Source organism: Monopterus albus, unplaced genomic scaffold, assembly GCF_001952655.1.
Source record: "Monopterus albus unplaced genomic scaffold, M_albus_1.0 scaffold67.1, whole genome shotgun sequence".
Taxonomy (NCBI): Eukaryota; Metazoa; Chordata; class Actinopteri; order Synbranchiformes; family Synbranchidae; genus Monopterus; species Monopterus albus.
In genome coordinates this window covers 15,964-38,857 of record NW_018127947.1, presented here as the reverse complement: position 1 = coordinate 38,857, position 22,894 = coordinate 15,964, and the positions used below count along the sequence as shown (strand labels likewise).

The 22,894-nt window shown below is 42.2% G+C and overlaps 1 protein-coding gene across 1 annotated transcript in view; it reads left to right on the top strand.

The window, feature by feature from the left end:
• thrab (thyroid hormone receptor alpha b) overlaps positions 1-9,484 on the top strand; it is a 95,324-nt gene extending 85,840 nt beyond the window's left edge. Inside the window, exons 6-11 of the mRNA XM_020604641.1 lie at positions 658-805; positions 1,174-1,379; positions 5,971-6,117; positions 7,338-7,596; positions 8,066-8,300; positions 9,325-9,484. Coding sequence (XP_020460297.1) covers positions 658-805; positions 1,174-1,379; positions 5,971-6,117; positions 7,338-7,596; positions 8,066-8,300; positions 9,325-9,484 — 1,155 coding nt within the window. The remainder of the gene's footprint in view (positions 1-657; positions 806-1,173; positions 1,380-5,970; positions 6,118-7,337; positions 7,597-8,065; positions 8,301-9,324) is intronic.
• The last annotated feature ends 13,410 nt before the right edge of the window (positions 9,485-22,894 follow it).

Sequence of the window (22,894 nt, the reverse complement as noted above, 5' to 3'; positions counted from 1 at the left end):
GAGGATAGAGTTAGGTGGAAACAGATGATTCGCTGTGGCAACCCCTAACGGGAACAACCGAAAGAAGAAGAAGATATGTTTCTTATTGAGGTCCTAGTTAAAGGTGGCGTTGTACTGGACTACATTAGATTCAGAGGTGTTCCTAACATTCCGACTCTTTCATGTGTGTAGCTGGAGAGGACAAAAATATAGAGATAATTGAATTTATACATTTATGATTTCTCCAAAAGCTGAAACATTTTGAGCTTCATAAATACAGATGTTATGGCAGATGTTGCACTATAAGCATATAATTGTACAGGTGTACCTAATAAAGTGGCCAGTGAGTGTAACTGATGAATTATTTATTGTGTAGTCGGTAAAAAAATTGGAATAAATCTTTTTGCACAGTCAACAAATGGGTATCTTCACTCAGCCAAAAAAAAAACTAACATAAAACAATATGATGTGTCGGATTTAACATTATATTCCTCTTTCTCTTTCTTCTGTCTCCTTCCCTTTACTTTTATTTCTGCCTCCCTTCATCACACTATTCTCTTCAACTCTTAATCACACTCTTGCTTTCTGATTTTGCCATTTTACCCTCCGTATATCCCCGACTGCCTCTCTCCGCCCGTCCTATTGTTCCTCCCTCTCTTCCTTGCTGCCTGCCTGCAGGGTTTCTTCCGTAGGACCATTCAAAAGAACCTCCATCCCACCTACTCCTGTAAATACGATGGCTGCTGCATCATCGACAAGATCACCCGCAACCAGTGCCAGCTCTGCCGCTTCAAGAAGTGCATCGCAGTGGGCATGGCCATGGACTGTGAGTGTTGCACTAAATACACACAGACACAAAAAAGGTACTGAGAAAAATGTGCATTGTTGCAGGCTGTGGTGTCTGTGTCTGTGATTTGAGGTCTTTCTATATTTCAGGACAGTTAGTGATGAATTTAAATGACACATTTCATACTGTATTTTGAAACTGTGGTAGTAATCCTGGGGAGATAACTGATATGTGGGCTTTATGTACAGGCTGTGTATAGAACGTTCATACAGAAGCTGCAACCTAAGACAATGTGCAAACTTTAAGCAACACACCCACTAATTGCATACTTCTATTTTGTTTTCTGTTCCTTGGCACGCTCTCTCTCTCTCTTTGTGACTCCTCTGCCTTCCTCCATCTCCCCCCAGTGGTGCTGGATGACTCAAAGCGGGTGGCTAAACGGCGGTTAATTGAGGAGAACAGGGAGCGACGCAAGAAGGAGGAAATGGTTAAATCCCTCCAGAGCCGTCCAGAGCCCACCGTGGCCGAATGGGAGCTGATCCGCATGGTGACAGAGGCGCATCAACACACCAATGCTCAGGGAGCACTGTGGAAACAGAACCGCAGATTCCTGGTAGGAAGCGATGTGCAGACAAATCAGATCACTCAAAGATTTATGATCAATGTTATCTATCCACAAAGCACAGTAATATTAACCCTTTTTAATGAGGCAGTATGAAGGAGGAAACAGTCGAGGACAAACTACTACAGGGATCATTTCTGAACTGCTGCTTTATCTTTGTACGTCAGTTCGTCTGCTTTTAGCAACACACAGCAGAACAGATCATCTGTAGATCCTGCTGTTTGTGTTTTTCTCTGTGTCTTTATTCCTGAGTTCCCTCTTGAATTTGGGGGTTTAAGTCATTTCATACTAATTTTTCTGGGCTCTTGGCCAAACCTTTTTGGCCATCTCTTTTTTCATTCACACCTTGCCTCTCTTTTTGCTTTAATCTCTCTCAGCCAGGGCAAATCCTCAGTCATGAGTGCTCATCTGTAAGTTGGCAGGCAGAGTTTCTCTGTCTCTCACTGTTTTTCTGCTGTGCTCAGGTTTGTCCTAGAGAGCTCAGCATCATTATTCCCAACTTTCACACAAACACAGGCAGACACTGACTTCGTGTTTGACACTTGATTATTGGAGGAGCTTACAGAGTTTGGAGCACTCATTAACACAGGACCAGAACCCAGTCAAATCAAGAGGTTTTATTTAAAAACATTCCTAAACTGAGGCCCTGTGAGCTAGAGGTGGTGGTTAGATCTGGAGAGGAGTTGAAAGTACTTACCTAGTGGAAAGAGTTGGTAGGCAACAAAAAGTACGTGGTTCGGTGTGATGAGAAGGGGACTGAGGTTAAGCTTCAGGCAAAAAGAGAAGTGTAAGAATTTCCTTAAAAGAGAAAAGATACATTTGAAACCCAGATTTTCTGGGTCCCCACTTCTTCAAGAATCAAGACTAATGTTTAGGGTAAAGGCTGAAGTGCCTAGGTTACATTCAGAATTTAGTTTGAGACATTTTTATTAACCCTGCAGAAAGTAGGTCTATTTAAAATACCGATTACCACAATAACCCATGCTACTGCCCTGAGTTTGGTTAATTTATAAGCAGAGACAGTTGTATTTCACACAGGTGTTGTTACCCAGTCACTGCGCTCTGGAGGCTGCAGCCATTTAACCCTGAACTTACATGCTAAGCTAACCAGGACAAGGTGCATTAGCACACGTGCTCAACAATGACCTTGTTGAATGATGCACTTATTGAGCTGTAGTGTAGAAGCACTGGTAGAGAGAAGAAGAAATAAAAAGCTGGTTAGCTGAGACATTGAACAGCTAGTGTACAGATGGGTGACACATTAAATGAAAAACCGTTGAAAGGTGTCAGGCCACACAGACACAAATAAATACCCATGACAGACTTTACCAAGTCCAGCAGTCCCAGATAGACACAGGTGCATCCACCACTTAGACAACTCTGACCTTTCACATCATCAATATACAGTGCCTTGCGAAAGTATTCGGCCCCCTTGAACTTTGCGACCTTTTGCCACATTTCAGGCTTCAAACATAAAGATATAAAACTGTAATTTTTTGCGAAGAATCAACAACAAGTGGGACACAACCATGAAGTGGAACGAAATTTATTGGATATGTCAAACTTTTTTAACAAATAAAAAACTGAAAAATTGGGCGTGCAAAATTATTCAGCCCCCTTAAGTTAATACTTTGTAGCGCCACCTTTTGCTGCGATTACAGCTGTAAGTCACTTGGGGTATGTCTCTATCAGTTTTGCACATCGAGAGACGGAAATTTTTGCCCATTCCTCCTTGCAAAACAGCTCGAGCTCAGTGAGGTTGGATAGAGAGCGTTTGTGAACAGCAGTTTTCAGTTCTTTCCACAGATTCTCGATTGGATTCAGGTCTGGACTTTGACTTGGCCATTCTAACACCTGGATATGTTTATTTGTGAACCATTCCATTGTAGATTTTGCTTTATGTTTTGGATCAGTGTCTTGTTGGAAGACAAATCTCCGTCCCAGTCTCAGGTCTTTTGCAGACTCCATCAGGTTTCCTTCCAGAATGGTCCTGCATTTGGCTCCATCCATCTTCCCATCAATTTGAACCATCTTCCCTGTCCACCAAACATGTGGAAGAAGGTGCTCTGGTCAGATGAAACCAAAATTGAACTTTTTGGCAACAATGCAAAACGTTATGTTTGGCGTAAAAGCAACACAGCTCATCACCATGAACACACCATCCTCACTGTCAAACATGGTGGTGGCAGCGTCATGGTTTGGGCCTGCTTTTCTTCAGCAGGGACAGGGAAGGTGGTTAAAATTGATGGGAAGATGGATGGAGCCAAATACAGGACCATTCTGGAAGGAAACCTGATGGAGTCTGCAAAAGACCTGAGACTGGGACTGCGATTTGTCTTCCAACAAGACAATGATTCAAAACATAAAGCAAAATCTACAATGGAATGGTTCACAAATAAACATATCCAGGTGTTAGAATGGCCAAGTCAAAGTCCAGACCTGAATCCAATCGAGAATCTGTGGAAAGAACTGAAAACTGCTGTTCACAAATGCTCTCCATCCAACCTCACTGAGCTCGAGCTGTTTTGCAAGGCGGAATGGGCAAAAATTTCAGTCTCTTGATGTGCAAAACTGATAGAGACATACCCCAAGTGACTTACAGCTGTAATCGCAGCAAAAGGTGGCGCTACAAAGTATTAACTTAAGGGGGCTGAATAATTTTGCACGCCCAATTTTTCAGTTTTTTATTTGTTAAAAAAGTTTGAAATATCCAATAAATTTCGTTCCACTTCATGATTGTGTCCCACTTGTTGTTGATTCTTCACAACAACTTACAGTTTTATATCTTTATGTTTGAAGCCTGAAATGTGGCAAAAGGTCGCAAAGTTCAAGGGGGCCGAATACTTTGGCAAGGCACTGTATGAAGATAAAAGCCATATGGATGACGGCATTCATACTACTCTGTCCAGGAGCTGTCCCTTCAGCATCTCAGCACCATAAAAACACAAAGCAAAGGCAGAAAACTGGCGATGCAAAATCCCTACAGTAAGGTAGTATTTTTAGTATATTGTAAGTGCCCTAAATTTGTTACATTAAAATTAAATTGTGCAGTTTCAGTTTCTCTGTTGATGCCCCCAGCAAATTTGTATTTTTCCTGGCTTTTTACTTCTATGTGTTCAGTCGGTGTTTTGATTTTTGCTTTTTCTGGGAGGCCTAAATCAGTTCCGGGAGTCTCCCGGCCAATCCTTGAGGGTTGACAACCCCACTTAGGGTTGGTTACACACTCTTTTCAGTAAAGGTAGTAAAGTTAGTTTCAGCTCTAGTACAGTGCCCCCTTGGCAAAACTGTAAACACAGAGATCGTTTTGGTTGTATTTCTGCACGAGATTCCTGCCACCACACCTGATACAGTGCAGGTTACAGTTTAAAAGTCAGTGTCCCCATTAATCTGGGTAATCCACAGACCTCACCCTGAACGGTTTTCCTGAGACTACCTTCTGCTGAAGGAATAGTCCCTAAGAAAACATGCTGACCAGGATATCTCTGGTTTCTCCTCAGAATTCCTGAGAAGAGATGTTGCTGTTGATTTTTTTCAAATGCTGCTTCTAAATTCTGACAGCACATCCAGTGTGTTGTGGTTGTGGTGGACATCTGGAACATCTCAGGCTGTGGACAAATAAAACAAAATGAGCTTCTGCAGAATTGTTAAAGGCAACCTTTTAACCAGTTTTGACTTGGGTTCCAGGCTGTTTTCATTTCTGCCCGTGTCAGCTGTGGCTGGTGACATGCGGCTGACCCTGCCCTGTCTTTGTCTTGTGGTTTGTTTTTCAGCTTCTCCCCTTGAGAGCGTGGCATGCATTCAGCAGTTCTGAACCTCAGAAGTGAAACCAATGCTTTGTTTTGGCTCTTATATGACAAGAGTTGCAGTCCATCAAAGTTATTATATGACTGTTCATATTTTCCATAACTGCTCAGCTCTCAGCTACACAGTGGAGGACTGGCTACGTTTGCACTGATTTACTGTACACAGCCCTTCTGCATTATGCTTTATGGTTCCATTGTGTGAGGTGATTATTTCATACCTTATCTCATCCCATATGCAGCTGAAGCCCAGCCTGAATAAATGACTTCAGCCTTGACATGTGCTTTATTCAATGGAGTGCGAGTCTTTCTTTTTCATGGCCTTGATTCACACAGCTTTGTAATCATATGTATTCCTGACCTGCAGTTCCCCGCTGCAGCCGTCCTCTAAGTAAGTCCTGTCTGTCTGCTAACACCTCCCATTTCTTTCGCAGAGCACAGTCTGCTGACCTTATCTGATAAATAGATTTTAATTAGTCTCCAAAGGGAAGTGAGCGCTTTGTAAAAAGATGCACAGAGGGTATCAAATCATTTAAAGCTGCATTAACTAAGATTTAGCACAAATTTGGATGAATCAAGTAACAAAATGTGTTTCCTTCCTGCTGTACTAACACCCCCGCCCCTGTCTGCTAACTTCAGGCCCTGTGTTTATTTCTACCCCACTTTGGGTACAAAAGTCTTTAGTTTGTCCTAACCAGCTCTTTTCTGTTCACCTTGGCTCATCCCTAATTACATTTTCAGCTGTGCTCTGATCACCCTCCTTCACTGATTTTCTCATGTAGCCGGACAAAATTGGCCAGTCCCCGGTCGCCCCCACGTCAGACGGAGATAAGGTGGACCTGGAGGCCTTCAGCGAGTTCACCAAGATCATTACTCCTGCCATCACTCGTGTCGTTGACTTTGCCAAAAAACTGCCCATGTTCTCTGAGGTGAGTGGTGGTTAATGGTCTATTGAAGCAGATGATGAGTGTGAGAGTAACTCTCAGGAGACACAGTCAATTTGTCTGGTGGAATTAGGAGTTCCTCTGTTTGAGAAAGACCACAACAACATGTGGTACACGAATTATGACAGATACCTATTAACAGTGTACTGCAGAAAATAAAAAATGTACTGTGGCAAGGTTTCACTAATGTAAGGTTCTTTAAATGATTTCATTCTACCAGAAAAACCCAGCTCACAGGCCAACATGCTGGTCATTCACATTTTGTATGTAAACAGCCTGTGTGACAAAGTGCTTCTGCTCTGCCTTAATTAGCCTCATGGAATCATGTTTCTTGTCTGTGCTGCTTGTAATGAGACCTGCAACAGTGTGTCCGTGTTTCCCAGTTTCCTACCTGCGCAATTGCCAGTTTTATGACACGCATCATGTTACCTTTTTACCAAGCCTGTCATCTTCACGCAGGCAGGTGTGTCTGGATGAAAAAGGGGTGGGATGAACAGTTGGGAATTGTTAATCACAGATACTTTTGAATTCTTTTATTACAATGTATTTTAAAGGAAAATTAATTCTGATAATTCTGTTATTATACAAGTGTTACAGCCATGATGGATACTACTATTCAAATCTGTGTAAACGAGATAAAATTCCTCATATAGCTGCTGCTGGGTGTTCTGTTCGTTTTAGAGTTGAAGAAATTCAACAGTAGCAGATAAGGACAGAGTTTTAATATTTCAGACAGTGACACTGATAACCAGTCATGTTTAATGTATTTTTTTATTCACAGTATATTATGAAAGAAACCTTTTTAATCAGAGGAAGAAGGTGAAACCTGCATGAGGTCTGTTCATGCCACTGCAGTGAATTGCTGATAAGAATGCAAGGAAACAAAGCCACTGATTTTGCCACTAAACTCCTGCTTTTGCACAAACTGTTGCAGCAGTAAATATATTAAAAACAGGTACAAAATTACAAGATGAATCAAGCCAGTGATTGCCAATTTATCTACTCAGTAGTCCAGAAACAAGTTTACATGAAGGTGAGATTTAATTCAGCACATCAGAGTCTGTAGATTTAATCAGATGGGTTTCAGCCCAGAGATTCTAATATTCATGTAAATGAGGACGTATCTGTGTTCAGCAGTGGAAAAAAACAATCTCTGCCTGTTTTCAGCCCATCTTCACGTCTCTCTCTGTCTGTCACTTCATCAGCTGCCTTGTGAAGACCAGATCATCCTGTTGAAGGGCTGCTGCATGGAGATCATGTCACTACGAGCTGCCATGCGTTACGACCCAGACAGCGAGACGCTGACGCTGAGCGGGGAGGTGGCTGTGAAGCGTGAGCAGCTGAAGAACGGTGGGTTGGGCGTGGTATCGGATGCCATCTTCGATCTGGGCAAGAGCCTGGCACAGTTCAACCTGGACGACACAGAAGTGGCGCTGCTGCAGGCCGTACTGCTCATGAGCTCAGGTTGTTGTTGTCTTAAATAGGGCAGGATATTAATGCTGATCTCTCAGTTCAGTTTGATTTATATTGTCCATCATTTCAGTTCAGTTACTGTAGATGCTTGTCAGAATCTTGGACATTTTTTTTCTTCATTCAACAAGTGAGCAACACAGTTAAAGGATTGTCTTGCAACCATTTGCTGCCAGAGTATTTACATTTTGTCAGGGCTGCTTATATGTTTATTTTCAAATACTCTTCCTCCAGCCCCTTTTCTTTCCCTCAAAACTCTTTAAGGTTCAAGGATTTTGTCAATTCACTATATGTGTAGGACATACAGAAAATCAAAATACCGTTTCTCTCTCACCTAGTATTGGGTGCCATAACATTTAGGAACTAAAATAGAATAAAGTAGAATAAAAATAGAATAGAATAAGAACTGGATTAACATTAGTCTTCTTTCAGCTTCACTCACCCAATCTCCTGCTTCCCACAGACCGCTCTGGCCTGACCTGCATGGACAAGATCGAGAATTGCCAGGAGACCTACCTGCTGGCGTTTGAGCACTACATCAACTACCGCAAGCACAACATTCCTCACTTCTGGCCGAAGCTTCTGATGAAGGTGACTGACCTGCGGATGATCGGGGCGTGCCACGCCAGCCGCTTTCTTCACATGAAAGTGGAGTGTCCAAATGAACTCTTCCCCCCGCTGTCTTCGAGGACCAGGAGGTGTGAAGCACAGTTGCCACCACACAAGGGGAAGCGAGAGCTGGGGCAAACTGGGAGATGGGAAAGGCCATCGTTTTATAAGGAAGTGTGGAGGGAGAGTTCTCTTGGCAGGAGTCTGCATTTCTCCAACACTGCATTTACAATATGTGGTTTCAAAAACTGGAAACAACAATAACACACCAGCGCCAGGAGAGTCAATCAAACGGAGGATTTTGTGTTTTGAAAACCTTCTCCTCCGCCGCTTTCTCCTCCTTTTACTTACCCCTGTTTTTAGATCTGTGTGGGGGCCTTTCTGTCTGAGCATGATGTCTTATCTAGTAAGAGTTGTAGCCATTTGCCAAGACATGCACACAGACACACCCAACACACGCACACACACAGACACACACAGCCTGTTCCACCTCAGTCCTTCAGAGCGGGGGTCCATTCCGCTGTTCTGGTTCTTTGTAGCGGTCACAGATTTACGTTTTGAAGCCCATATCTCTTAAGATGGCCTGCACCTGTCAGTATTATTTCTGAAGAAGGGTTAATTAAGGCCATAACTCAGAAAATATGGACAACAGTTATCACTCACACTCATGCAGGCACCTGCAGTCAGCAAGCACTGCACACTGAAATTTCAACAGATGCTTTGTTACTCTGGTGTATGATGGCTGTAGAAAGCTACCAAACCTAGTTATTATCTATCCCTCAACTCAATCTGAGCCGTTACAGCTGTTTTTGGAGCTTCTTCTTCTTATGATCCCAGTGAAACCGGTGCTATATTTATATAACTCTACTCCAGTTTTATGAAGTTGTGTTGTACATCTTTGAAAACATGCAGACCGCGGTTCCGTATCTACCTTCATTTTTTGTCATTGGACCAGCTCCTGTGGCATACGGTGCACGCACACGCGCACACACACACACGCACGCACGCACACACAAACACACATATGAGCAGAATTGCCTTGTCTGGGCCCGTGCTGCTTGTGCCAGCAGCCTAGTGTCTTCTGAATGACAGTTAAGCCCTTCTCACTCCAAGGAGTCGCTGCATTAAAGGAAAGGACAAAGAGATGGGAGGGGGAGCAGAGATAGAGGACATGACGTTTGGTGGCTGGGCTGTAGATTCAGAGCCAGGGGTCAGTGCAGGTGTAGTCAGCAGCAGTGAAGTCTCCCACGCCCAGCCTCCGAGGAGGTTTTGAATAGCAGCAGCCACCAGCAAGACAGCCGATCTCATCTTACACAAACATACACACTTTCTCTCTGACTCGCACATAAACATAAAACACACATCACCTCAGAGTAACATGAATGCCTCATTTTTATGTATGTGCTGCGCAGCAGTGTCGATATACAGCCCTAACCTGCAGGGTTTGTACAGAGTCCCCTCCTCGTGGACTCAGCTCAGTGTGGCCCCCCCAGGCTTCCATACATGTTTGCCTTTTTTTACCATGGGCATCACTGAGAGCAGGCAATGCCAAGAAAGCTACCATTTACCTCAAAGTGGACATACCCCCAGGCTGGGGCAGCAATACTGCCCCTGTGATGTCAGGCACTACCTCACTCTGTGGACACAGGGCAGCTGCCCACAGCCTACACACAGACATACACCATTCATGTTGGCGCATGTGTAGATTAACACAGAAATGTGCATAGTTTTTTGCAAAAGTGCACACTTGTAGTCATAAAAGAGAAAACACTCATGGCATACACACACACCCTCAGTGCTATCACTTGGTTGAAATGAAATACCACTGAAGACAGGAGGGCCAGCTATGCCCCTGGAAGGTTTCAGCCGCTCCAGGGAATGGTGCCCATCACATTAGTTATCTTTTTGTTATGTGGGACCAAGTATCATCTTTTGAAATTTGGATTCACCCGTTTGTGTCAACAGAAACCAACTCACAGAAGTGACAAGGGACTACGTAGATGTGCAGCCCAGCTGACTCCCATCTAAGCAAGTAGCAAGAGGATAGGTAACCCAGAGCGAGTGCAAATCTGTGGTGGCCACGCCCACTGAATTAGCATGCATAGAAGGGGCACTCTCCCTCTGCATTGTGGCGATCTTTGCCAGTACACTTACGATGGCTGCCATTGGATCTTCATTAATATTTTCATGGAAATAAGTTTTATTCCATGTAGGGACAGTGCATTAGACATAAAAAGATGAAATGTTCTTAACTGAAATGAACCTCTTCAGAGACACCTCTTTTAGGCCCAGTCTCTTTTCCTATTCTTTACCCCTGCCCCTCGTTTTTAAATTAACCCTCAAATGGAGTTGCAAGGAGTAGTGGTTGAAATCTTCTATGAAATGAGAAGACCCTTCAAGATCTCTGTGCCTCAGTGATACTGTAGTTGATGACAATGGTTAAGCAAACAGCTGCTGTCAAATTTTGAATCACAGTGCCGTCTTAAGCTGTGGTGATTTCGCTTGCGAAGTCTATGAGCATCGGAAGAATAGGAATATGTTTTGGTCACCAGGGAATGTTGGCGGATTTGTTTTAGGTGTGTAGGATCGACTGCAGGTAACTTTTGTTGTAGTTAGCCTCATACCACTTGTGTGTGGTTTTGTGTCGGCCTCTGAGAACCCTCAGCTTGAAGGGCTATGTAGCCTTACCCTTTCGCCCTAAGTGGCACTGGCAAGGGGGAGAAATGGGATTGGGCCTTGGTCTCATGCACTTTACCACTACTCACCACTATAACACATTGCAAATATCCATGGCAGATATTGTAGTGTGCTAGCCAAACAGCCAATCACAAATGTTAATTTGATCATAAGAGCCCACTCTGTTCATTCCAATTCTGGGGCCAAGCCAGATCTACCTGGGTTTTCCACTCTTGACAGAAAAGAGTATTTCATATTCAATGCCAAGCTGCTGTTCATAGTGGGCACTTGTACAAGATGGGTAATCTGCACCCCTCAGACCTACCTGAGCAGAGGGTCATGAGGCAGATCATGGGTAATCATTACAGATGGCCAAGTCTTGCTGCTTCACATGTCTGGATCAGTACTGGGAGGAGAGATGAACTGGAACACGACCTCAAGCACATCACCGCCTCCAGAGATCCATCACTTGCCCTCTCCCCTGCCCTGCTGTAGGCCAAGACAGCGCCCTCTGTGGAACCTAGCTCAGACTGAATCGTACCCCACCATCATCGTAACAACCCCCACCCAGCCAGGCTGGTGAGATTTTTTTGCACTACTGCAGCGGTTCTCCTTTTTATCCACTTACTCATCAGAGTTTAACCAGTACATTAGTTTCCCCAACAAAACGCAGCGCTACATGGGCCTCCTGACTGGCTCTGTGTAACAGAAGCTGGCAGATTCAGTGGGCTCAGTCCCAATCCGGTCTTGTTGTCAGTATTAGACCAGCACACATAACCCTCTTGCCCCTTATCCACCCCAGCAAGGGGCAGAGAGCCATCCCTGTGTAGGAGGGTACGGAGGGATGTGTAGCACTTACTCATTCTCCCTTTAGCACTCATTTTCCCCATCATCCTTCCTACAGCAGGGCCAAACCAGTGACATTTCAAATTCATAGCCCTCCTCCAGCCTCCCTTTCACCGTCATCCTCTCTTCCTCCTCTCCTCTTCCCTAAGCACCCTAGCTATCTTACCTACTCACCGCTGGGTGGGATGTCCCCACTGACAAGAACTGGGGTCCAGGCCACTCCCTTGTGAGACAAGGCTGGCCTAACTGGCCTTTACAGCGGCGCCATCGAATGAATGTGACCAGCAAAGCAGCAGTGACAGCAAGCAGAGACTTGAGTGCAAGAATGTGAGGATGCAAGAGAAGAAGAAAACAGGGGCGAGTAAACAAAAAGCTGAGGGCTTCCACCCTCAGAGCCATCACTGACATGGGGGAGAGTGGGTGATGTGGCTTCAGAGACACTGTTGTCAAACACTCAGAGGGCGGGGAGCATGTACGGTCTCCCCTTTAGTTCTCACAACAGCGCCACATGAGCCCCCGCTCCCATGCCAGCTGACACCCCCAAACATCCCCCCTTCACACGGTGAGGATCAGAAACAGATCCATTCCAGAAATGCAGGTTTGGAATACCAACACGTCTTTGTAAAAGAACTGAAAAAACATATTGATGTCCTTTGTTGTCGTGAGCTGTGCGTGTGCATGTGTGAGCCTGTGTGTGTGCGTATGTGAGAGACAGTAGGGGCTATAATGCTGCTTTACCTTCTGAGTCTGATTAGATTATGAAACGAAATGAAAAGACATGACTTTAAAAAAAGACTCCTGAACAAAATTATTGGAGATTTCTTCATTTTATAATTTTTTTGATGCTTAAACTGCTCTGTGTAAAAGAGGAAAAAACAGCTGTTGTCACTTTTTGACCATGCGTGCAGTGTAACATAGAAAATATTTCCCGTCTATAGTTTGTGTTGATAAGCCAACCGACCTGTTTGTCTGTGTGTGTCTCCAGTTGTCCGTCCCCTTTTATCAGGAGGAATTTGCAACCAACAAAACAGGAATTTCTTTTTTATATTGTTTCTTTTTTATGAAATACAGCTTTGGAGAAAAAAAACACAAACAGGAAAAATAATGCAACAAAATGAAAATACGTTAAAAAAAAAAAACAATCTTGTCATACCTCACACAACACAAAACTCAAAGGAACTTGGGAGGAGTCATATTTTGCAGGCACATGTGAAAGTTAAGAGATGCATTTATAGATTAAAGAAATGTCTATGCTAAGATAATATGTGCTTGTGCGTACACATCGTTAGAAGTTACAAAAGGACTCGTCCCTCAATCTTTGGTGCTCTCTATCTTATTGATGCGGTTCTCAGATGATGGGAGATGGAACACAAACGTTAGAAAGTGTTGTAAGATATTAGAGCTCATCTGCTAATGTGAGCGTTTCACCAATCTACAGGCACAGTTTGTAGACAGTAAACTTAAAATGTGAATGGCCTGGAGACTGAGAGATTATGACTTTTGTAATGACTGAGTATTTTATGGTATTGAATGTAGCTGACAGGACGGGGCTGGACCTGAGCCCGGCGCCCACAACCTAACTTTCACACACCAGCAGTAGGGGTAGTGGAGTCACGTAGATGTTACAAACAACCAACAAAACTGAGAGTATATATTGCCCGTCTGCAAGGTGCAATACTATGTTGTGTATTTTTATATGTTTTCTCTTTTGATTTTCATTTCATTTGCATTTTGTTTTCGCCATAACCAAGGATGTAAATACAAGAACACTCAAGATTTATTGCAGAGTACATGTAACTGCTCCAGCCCATTGTCATGTATGAGGAAAGAAAAAGCAAAGTAATGTGTAATGCTTCTCACATCTGTATGTGTGCACTCTCTCACGTGCATGCTGATCCATATTCAGTGCCCTGTGACATTAATCATAAACCCTGTGCCTCGTCTTGTTTGCAAAGAGATCGATCTCGGTCTATGCCCTTCACACGCAACATGTGAATGTCTGAAGTGGTGTGTGTGGAATTAGGTTTCGTTTTTCCACACTACTCATGTGAGTGTTGCCAGCAGCTACTGTGGCTAAAGGTCAGGAGGGCAGTGGGAATTTTTTTTTAGTAAGGGGGAGGGGGATTTTATTTGACATGAATGTCACCTAACCTGGCTGCTCTACACCCACATTGTAGTTGGAAAATTACATCTTGAATCTCCTCATTTGTACGCCACCCCACAGCCTTTGAAAAGCCAGCCTTACAATCTCACGAGCTCAGTTTGTGTTTGGGCTCCCTTTTGTTATTTCAGTTGTACACAGATAAAACTCTGATGCAATTTTCATACATTTTTATTTATACTAAACCTCATTTATGCATTTCTGTTGCTCATATGTCAAATCTGCATCGGCCTTGGTTTTTCTGGACTTGATCCAGATCAGGATCGCACCACTCCAGCCCATAGGGTGGTGTAACGCACCTGAAGCTGTTTAGAAACTGCCAGAAGAATAAACTGTGCCCTTTAACAGTAACAGTTAGCAATAGCAGCTAGATAATCTGTCCATAAACCAACAAACACATGGATACCTTTCATTTGTAGCCCGCTTTTTGGCTGTATTTACACTAAGCTTTGTCCTATATAACAACTGCCCAGTCCATTAGTGTACATGGGGCTTTAGAATTTCACCTCCGACAGGTTACGGCTAAGAGTGATATTGGTCTATGCCATTGTACTGAATTCGAAGCGAGGTTTGCGAGGCTGGCTTTGCAGGGTCCTCATGCCCATCCCTCCATAGATACTGTATTATGACCATGGTTTGTTCTCACATGATGACACATTGGACAGTGGCAGTGATTGTCTGTGATGTTTTTTTGTTTGTTTTATGGTTGTCTTTGCTCTCCCCCTCCCCCCATGCCAAACGTAGAGTTTGTGAAGACATGCAAGTAGCAAGATGTCTATGCAATTTCCCTCCAACACACTGGCTCAGTGTAACAACAATGAGCCAGTCTTGCTTATGAAGTCAGATTCGGCCTGGTTTAAATTCCAGAGGTTCTTTGCGTGACCTTAAAGGCCCTTGCTACTTTGTGTGGGCGAGGGTGAGGACTGCCCAGGCAATCTGGCCTTAGCCAAGCTGACTGGCCGGTGTTTGTAGTCGGTGAGTCCTCACAGCAGTCCAGGTCTCAGACAACAAGCAGGTGGGATACTGGGGATGTTGTGGAGAATAAGGATTCTATGAGATATGTTGTTTTTTTGTAAACTGCCCAGAAAGTGGTGTGTGTGTGTGTTTAGACCCTGTATACGTGTGCTGTTGGGAATTTTGGGTACTTCTCATGTCTACTTGAAATGCTCTCATTGTTTGGTGGGTTGATCATTAAGGTCACACAACCTTGAATTCCAAGATTTAGACAAAGCCCCTGAATTGAATCCTTCTTGAAATATGATGCTTTAATTATATCCTGTGACCATGTAAATGCAATGCTAAAGAGTAGTTTAGGTAGTGGATGTCCATCAGGGGAATACATGTAGCATAAGCAAGTTTACTTAACCCACTGACTCTGCTTTTACAATGTGAGGAAATTATTTGACCCGATTTAAAATCACAAAGAAACGACATCACTCCGCTGAGATGAACATGAGCACTTAACTAAAAAGCACTTTGAATGGCCCAAGCCAACCAAGAATCATTGGGGGTGATAATTGTGAGGGGATAAATAATATAAAATGCACCCAAGCTAAATTATGCCTGTTGCACCATTTAAAGGTTTTTTTAATTAGTTTACTTCCAAAATAAATTCAGCTGCACAAGATAGACTAATTATAAAGTTTACAATGATTTGTAATGAAGTGCAATAAGCTAAGTTAGTTAACTTGTGATGTTTCTTTTCATGTGATCTTTTTTTATACATTTGTGGGACAATAATAATCCTGTGATTGTTTTTAAAAAGCACCTACCTGTGAGAGCATCAGGTAGACCGGCTCCAGACACACACACAAGCAGGCGCACACAAACACACACCACTTTTTGTGATGGGGTAAAGGAAGCTATTGAAGGATTCTCTCAGGTAAAAGAACATTTTCTAATAAATGATGATGAACCTTAGATGAAAACCCATTGTAAGCTCATCTTTTTTTGTCTTCTCAAGTTACAATCAGCAATGCACCTTTTTTCTGTTGTGTGTTCGCTCCTGGACAAGTGTCAGGATCAGGTGTAGACGTCCAGTTCCTAAAAGCTTGGGCCCTGAGTCTACGTTGGCCATAAAGAATCGTGCTTTCATTGCTTTCTTAACCCTAAATGAAAACGTATACTGTATGTTCACGTGAAGAGGTGGGTGAGTGATGTCTGTCTGTTGGTTTTGTTTGCCTGGGAGTGTGCGTTTGGGTTTGTTTTGTTGCATTATCCTGAAGTCCACTCCCACCAAGAAAAGAAAAAAATATATGAAATGAGCAAAGTAAAAAGTACTTAAATGTAAGTAATTAAAATGATTTTTCACTTTTTATGCCAAATTTATATAAAAGACATCACAGTAATTGTTTTGGCTTAACATGAGTATATTTATCTTTTTTATATCAAACTAACTTAGTATGACAGTTTCTATCAAAAAGTCTTTTATTCATAATCTCCTTTAAAGCTATAATTTGGAAATTCTTACTTCCTCTCCTGTTTTATCTAAAATCTAAACTGCTGCATGGTTCAGGATCAGGACTTAGAATGTCCCGATTAATGATTAATATCTTTTAGGCTTTTGACTCGCAATAAGTCACAGTATATTTGTTTTTTGGCATCACTAGATTTTGTCATTCTATAGATTTCTATTTTCCCTGTCTCATAACTTTGTGTAACATTATTTTGATTTTTAAAGTACTGTTTTTTTACTACAGTCATTTTAACATACTTTATCATCCCTAATTTTAAGGAGTTTTTTTGTAGTTGGAAATTGGCTTTTTTAAATTATTTTACATAGGTCAGTTTATTTTTATTTCAAAAGTGCAACTTGAGCGTGAGATTCTACTTTTGACTCTTCATAGACACATGCCAGAGTGTAGAAAAGCAAATTCTGCCCTCACTGTCAGTAATGGTCTAGTTTTTATACTTTTTCTCCCCAGCAGATTTCCTTCATCAAGTTGGCTAATAGTGTACATACAACAGTACATGTCCCCCCCCCATCCAAGCTGGGCACCATCCACCCTCCGGGAGGGGGACAGAGGAACCGGCTTTGTTCCTCCGTCCACAGGCCTGCTCGATCTCAGTGTGCTTACTGTTTAACTTTGTGATGTACTGAAAGTCTGGCTTGGCTAAAACCAAGGCTGTGCATGTATATAGGTGTGTGCATGCGGATGTCGGCTTCTGGGTTTCATGTGTGTAGGTATGTGAACACTGTGGTTCTGGTTTCTGACTGACCTGCTTTGCTTTCCCTCCCGAACCCTCAAAAGCACCTTTTTAGGCCACAGGATGTGACATTCTGTAAAACACAGCCCTGTCATAGACTTGCAGTAATTCCTTTAAAGAATGTAACTTATATTGTGTTCAGAAGTCTAACAGAGGAAAAGGCAGGGGGGCTGGGTATCCCTCTGTATGGGAGGGTGGTGTAGGAGATATTTCTAAAGAAAAGCTACATCGACTTCCACAAGCAGAGGCCAGATTGTTGCTCCCAGAGACAGCTGCAATAAGAGGCACTGCAGTTTTGTTTCTTTCCCAGTGATGACCTTATTGATCGCTTCTATGTAGTATTGTTTCATGGGGCACTAGAGGATTTATTATAAATGCCTGCTGTGGAGGTAGATCTCTGGTAAGGACTGAATAAGTATGATGAATGGTAGCAGTTAAGGGCTCCCAAGAGTGTTTTTTTAACATTATCACTACACACAACATTAAATGTCTTAACTGAAGCAAATACCCATTTGTGGCCACATTAGTGCAGCAAAAATTGGTAGAGAATCTTTAAAGGTGCATTAACTACACATTGCCTGATAAATCTAGTGAAACTGGGACAGGGCATGGTGTCTCTGAGCTACCCTTCCCCCTCTATGGCACTGCTGACTACAACCCTTCTGTTGTTATTCCAGCTTCTCTACCCTGTGTCGTCAAAGTACGGTCTGTAAATTAGTGTGAATAGTCATGTCAAACAGCCATGGAGGAGCTCTGGGCAGCTAAAAGTCTGAACCTCCGGCTGTCAGACTGAAGAGGTGGCGTCTTTTGCACAGAGAGAGTGGGACAAAGAAAGAGCAACAACCAGGGTTAACATAGGTTTGTTTGGCTGTTTGACATGGAGAGGGTTAAAGACTGGATTCAGATGTGGGGCTCTTCCTTCTGGATGTGTTAGCATCTGAAGCTAATGTGTTTATTTTGGTAGCATTAGCCACCTGGAATGGTCGTTTTACCTTTGTGTTCAAGGTTCAATGATTTTATTGTCAATTCACTATATGTGCAGGACATACAGAAAATCGAAATACCGTTTCTCTTTCACCTAGTATTGGGTGCCATAACATGTAGGAGCTAAAATAGAGTAAAATAGAATAAAAATAGAATATAATAAGAACTGGATTGATGTAATTAGGATAAATCTAAACAGTACAGCCAATAAGCTGTGATTCAAAACCATGTACAGTCAGTGACAGTAGTGCAAACAATAATAGGAGATTGTCAGATGGTTCAGCATCACCAGGGCGTTGGTGATGAGGTGCAAATAGCATATGAGGTATACATGGACAGTACTGCAAATGACCAGCAGCAGCAGATTTAAATATAATATAACAGACGGTGTTGAATTAACCTGATTTTAACTCAAGCTTTTTGTCACATTAGCAGTAACCAGAGTGTTCTACCCGTCTGACACATTCATTTATTAATCAGCTAACACCAGTGGTGGAAGAAGTACCTTTACTTAAGAAAAAGTAGCAATGCAGCAGTGTAAAAATACTAGTAATACTAATAATAAAGTAAAGGTTATGCATTCAAAATGTTACTTAAGTAAAAGTACAAAAGTATTAGCATCGAAATATACTTAAAGTATAAAAAGTAAAAGTACTCATTATGCAGAACAGCATATTGTACATTATTGTATATCATATTATAGGATTATAGACTGGCGATCTGTCCAGGGTAGAACCCTGCCCTCTTGCCCAGTGACAGCTGAGATTTGCTGCAGCCCCCCGCAACCCTCTTCAGGATAATGGGTATAAATAATGTATGGATGGATGAATAGATTATAATCATTGACACATTATTGTTCACATCACATTTAATGCTGCAGCTGGTCAAGGTGGAGCTAATATTAACTCCCTTATATGCTTATAATTTGAAGTACTGCTGGGTATTTTGTGAATTTCCCACCATGGATCAATGAATTCAAATGATTATATTTATATTCTATATAATTATTTTGATTCTGAAGCTATCAAATAAATGTAGTGATGTAAAAAGTACAACATTTGCCTCTAAAATGTAGTGAAGTCAAAGTATGAAGTAGCATAAAATGAACACAAGTAAAGTACAGATAGCTCAAAATTGTACTTAAGTACAATACTTGAATAAATGTACTTAGTTACTTTACACCACTGGCTAGCTTCATACTGGAGGCTACGTTATGTTGAGTTTGTTCCAAACAGGCCTCCATAGTTTAAGTTGTCAGGACACAGAAAGTGGTGGGAAGGGGGCAAAGAGTGGTTAGAGCAGCGTCCTCTAGGCTGAGAAGACATTAAGTCGAGTAGCTTTAGTTTTCTTATTAAGTTTTATCACTTTGAAGACAAATGGGCAATGAAACTGCTATGTGACTGTTAAAATAATATTTGGCAGCCTTTCTTTTGTGTTGATGGCTGAGTACGAGGCATTGTGTATATAGAGTGTTGTAAAGTGTATTGATCATGGTAACACCGCCTCAGCCCATCCCTTATACGGTGCCACGCGGGGCTCCATTCACTGCTCTTCGCTATAATCTGGACCAAATTCTATGCCAGAACTAAGCTCTTATTGGTGGCATTGTGGCATCAAATTGACTGTCTCCTATGAGATTTTATAGTCATGTGAATATTTTGTAAATGGGTGGGAAATCACATGCCTAGACAGCTAAGAATGTACACAAATAAGCTTGTTTGTTAATCAGTCAGATATACTTTGTAGATCAGAGATTAGACAATGTATTTTGTATTATAGTTTAAGGAGATCTGTGCTTATGAGAACAATATGCAGTGTTCATCAGGTGTAAGGATTTGAACTGCTCAGGTTTGATTAACTGGCCTGAAAAGGTGCTTTCTGTCCCCTCCCTTTCCTGTGCTCTTAGTCCAACATGTGTCCGTCTTCTGTTCTATCAAATACCCTCAGAACACATACACAGTGGACTCTGGGCACATGCGGTGCACAAGCCCACTGTCATATGCCAAACCTGAGGAACTGCTTTTGAAACCTAAAAAAGCATCAATTTATGAACCGTTTTCTGTTCTGTAGCAGGTCCAAGCCACTTTATACAGCACCAGCAAATCACCATTAACCACCTCTTTAATGCTTCAAGTCTATTGGGAATGTCTTCTTTACTATACCACATGTTTTGCTCACATTGTTTACAACAGAAATTACTCTGTTGCACGTGCAGAAAGCTTAGCATGCTTTAAAACACATTATGCTTCAAAGAGGTTTTCAGTGGCGTCTTCAACAGCAGGACCAGTATATCACTAAAAAAGGAGATACCTGGTGGCCACAACAAACTCAACATGTTGTATGGACTGGTTGGTGTTTTGTAGATGTCTGTCAACATATTTTAGATGGGGGTGTGTTGTGTAAGTGTTTATGAACGATGTGTGTCTGTATTCACTAGAAGAATCTTTGAAGCCCTGGACAGAAAAGACACATGCATCAGAGAGCATTTGATAAATCAACATGAGTAAACAGTGAAGGTATAGAAACCTCCTGTAAGTATGAACGAATGGACAGTAAACACAGACAGCATGCAGGAGTTTGCTTGATCTTGATATAACATATGCTAGTTTTAAGGTCTAAATAGTTAAAAAGCTTTTGCAAAACTTGGTGTTTAGACATTTCAGCCAATTCAACCAAATCTGAGAAATCTGCAGAGGTGGAGTTCTCTCTGGGTTAAATTTTCATGTGTTTCTTTTGGAATTTCTGCTGTCTTGAATTTTTTTAATGACCGTCTTCAGCCTGGTCAGTATATCTGTGACTATGGAAACGTACAAAGTACTACAACTTCATGGCTTCAAACCAGCAGTAGGTATTTTACAAAACTTAAAAACAATAAACTTGCAAATGAGCTGTAAAAACTTTGACTGCAGAGGCTGCTGGGAAAACTATGATATGTTCTGCAGATGCTCAGGGGCCATGAACTGTCCAGTCAAGGTCAGGTACAGTTGGATGTGCCAAAGACTAGTTTTGAGGTTTTTTTGAAAGCATGTCAGCCGTTTGTCACAGCACTTCATGCAAAGCCAGACAAGTCCTAAAAAAGTGCAAGAGACCAAAGCAAGGCTGTCACTTGTCCTGATCCAGGACTTGCATTCTACCTGTCATGGTCCTGGATGGACAACTTCTGAAACCCAGACATCTGAGCAACTCAGCGGCTCATAAAATTCATTATGGGAAAAATGTTGAAGGCAAGTTTCTCAGCAATATATGGTGGGGGAAAAATTTGCATGAAAGTTACAAATATCCAAAGTTACTGTGACTGAGAAAGGTCATGAAGTTGATACTAACCATGCAGCTTTGATGGTAGGTGAGTAAAGTTACAAAAATCATCAAATAAAGGTCACTAATATCAATATACGCCATTTAAAATCAAAAATGGTGGAGAAGGATTTCAGCGGCTGTGTGCTCAGTGCAGCCACTGCTGGCAGAGCATACGGTGTACATAGACTACTCTGACTGGCTGTTCAGTTTAGCAAATCACTGCACGAGAAGAGAAATTTTCAGGAAAGCCCCTTGAGCCTATTGTTGCAGTATCCATGATTTCACCCATTTAGTGCATTTTCTCTTCGTCACCTCTAAATCCTTTCTTCTTCCACAACCACAAGACGAGGTATTTTGACAAAAACGTCTCCTGCAGCCAGTTTTTCGACCCTAAGAAAGATATCTGTAAAACTATTGACATGTGGCTAAACCCACAGTCAATTATTACTTTGTTTCATGAATTTCTCATCCATAAAAGTTTTATATTTGTACAACTTTCTTAGAGAAAAGAAAAAACAATTCTTACACGTGCAGTGTCATCTCCTTCTAGCCTGTATACAGTATAAAGCCGAGCAGGAACACGTGGCTTAAGCGCCTGGCAAATAAAACAGTCTGTCTAATATATTGGTTTTAAAGACCCTTCTTGGTCATAGTAATTCAGTTCACTTCAACTTTATTCCAAACACAAGGTACAAATAAAAAACAGGACAATACATAAAAAGAGTAAAACTTTACTTAAAGAAAAACAGGGTGTAGTCTCCCTTTCTTGTCATGGCCCTTGAGCCGGGTCATGATAGCCTGTCATGGTTTTCCCCACCCCATGACTCACAAAGAAAAGTAAGTTTGTAATATGTAGTCGAATGAAATATTGCGCTTGCAGTGTATAACGGAGTTTGCAGGTACAGCCTAGGCTGGAGTCTGCTGCAAAACAGTGGACAGAGGTCACAGCACGCAGGGAAACACATGGCCATTCACTGTACAAAAAGTGATGTCTCAATCCAGAGGTGCCACACATGTATTTTCATGGTAATACAAAGAGTAGCAGAAACTCTTTAAAAGTTGATTTAGTTTACTTTTCTATGTAAATAACTCATGTTATCTGGTGCAGGTTGAGCCAGACAAGAAGTATCTGGAAATATTATTCAACCCCGGCTCCATTCTTTACCTCGGTTTCTATCCTCATTTAAGTCTCAGATGGCTTCACTGTCATAGACATGCAAAGCAAAGGAATAATATTCAGGAACCATTCCCACAAAGCACAGGGGCAACAAACATGCAAGGATATACAGTCCAGCTTTAGGCAACGCTCGGGGTTAAAGAACTCCACAGTGTCTCATCTTTCAAATGAACATAAACACTCATGTGCAGGAAACCTCCGAATATCTACTGTGATCTCCTCTCGCACCACCCACACCTTCAAAACACCTGGACCTGTCCCTCCCCATGCTTACCCAATCCCCAGCTGTTCCTGACCACCCACCACCCCTTTTTCCTCCTCCTCCTCCTCACGAG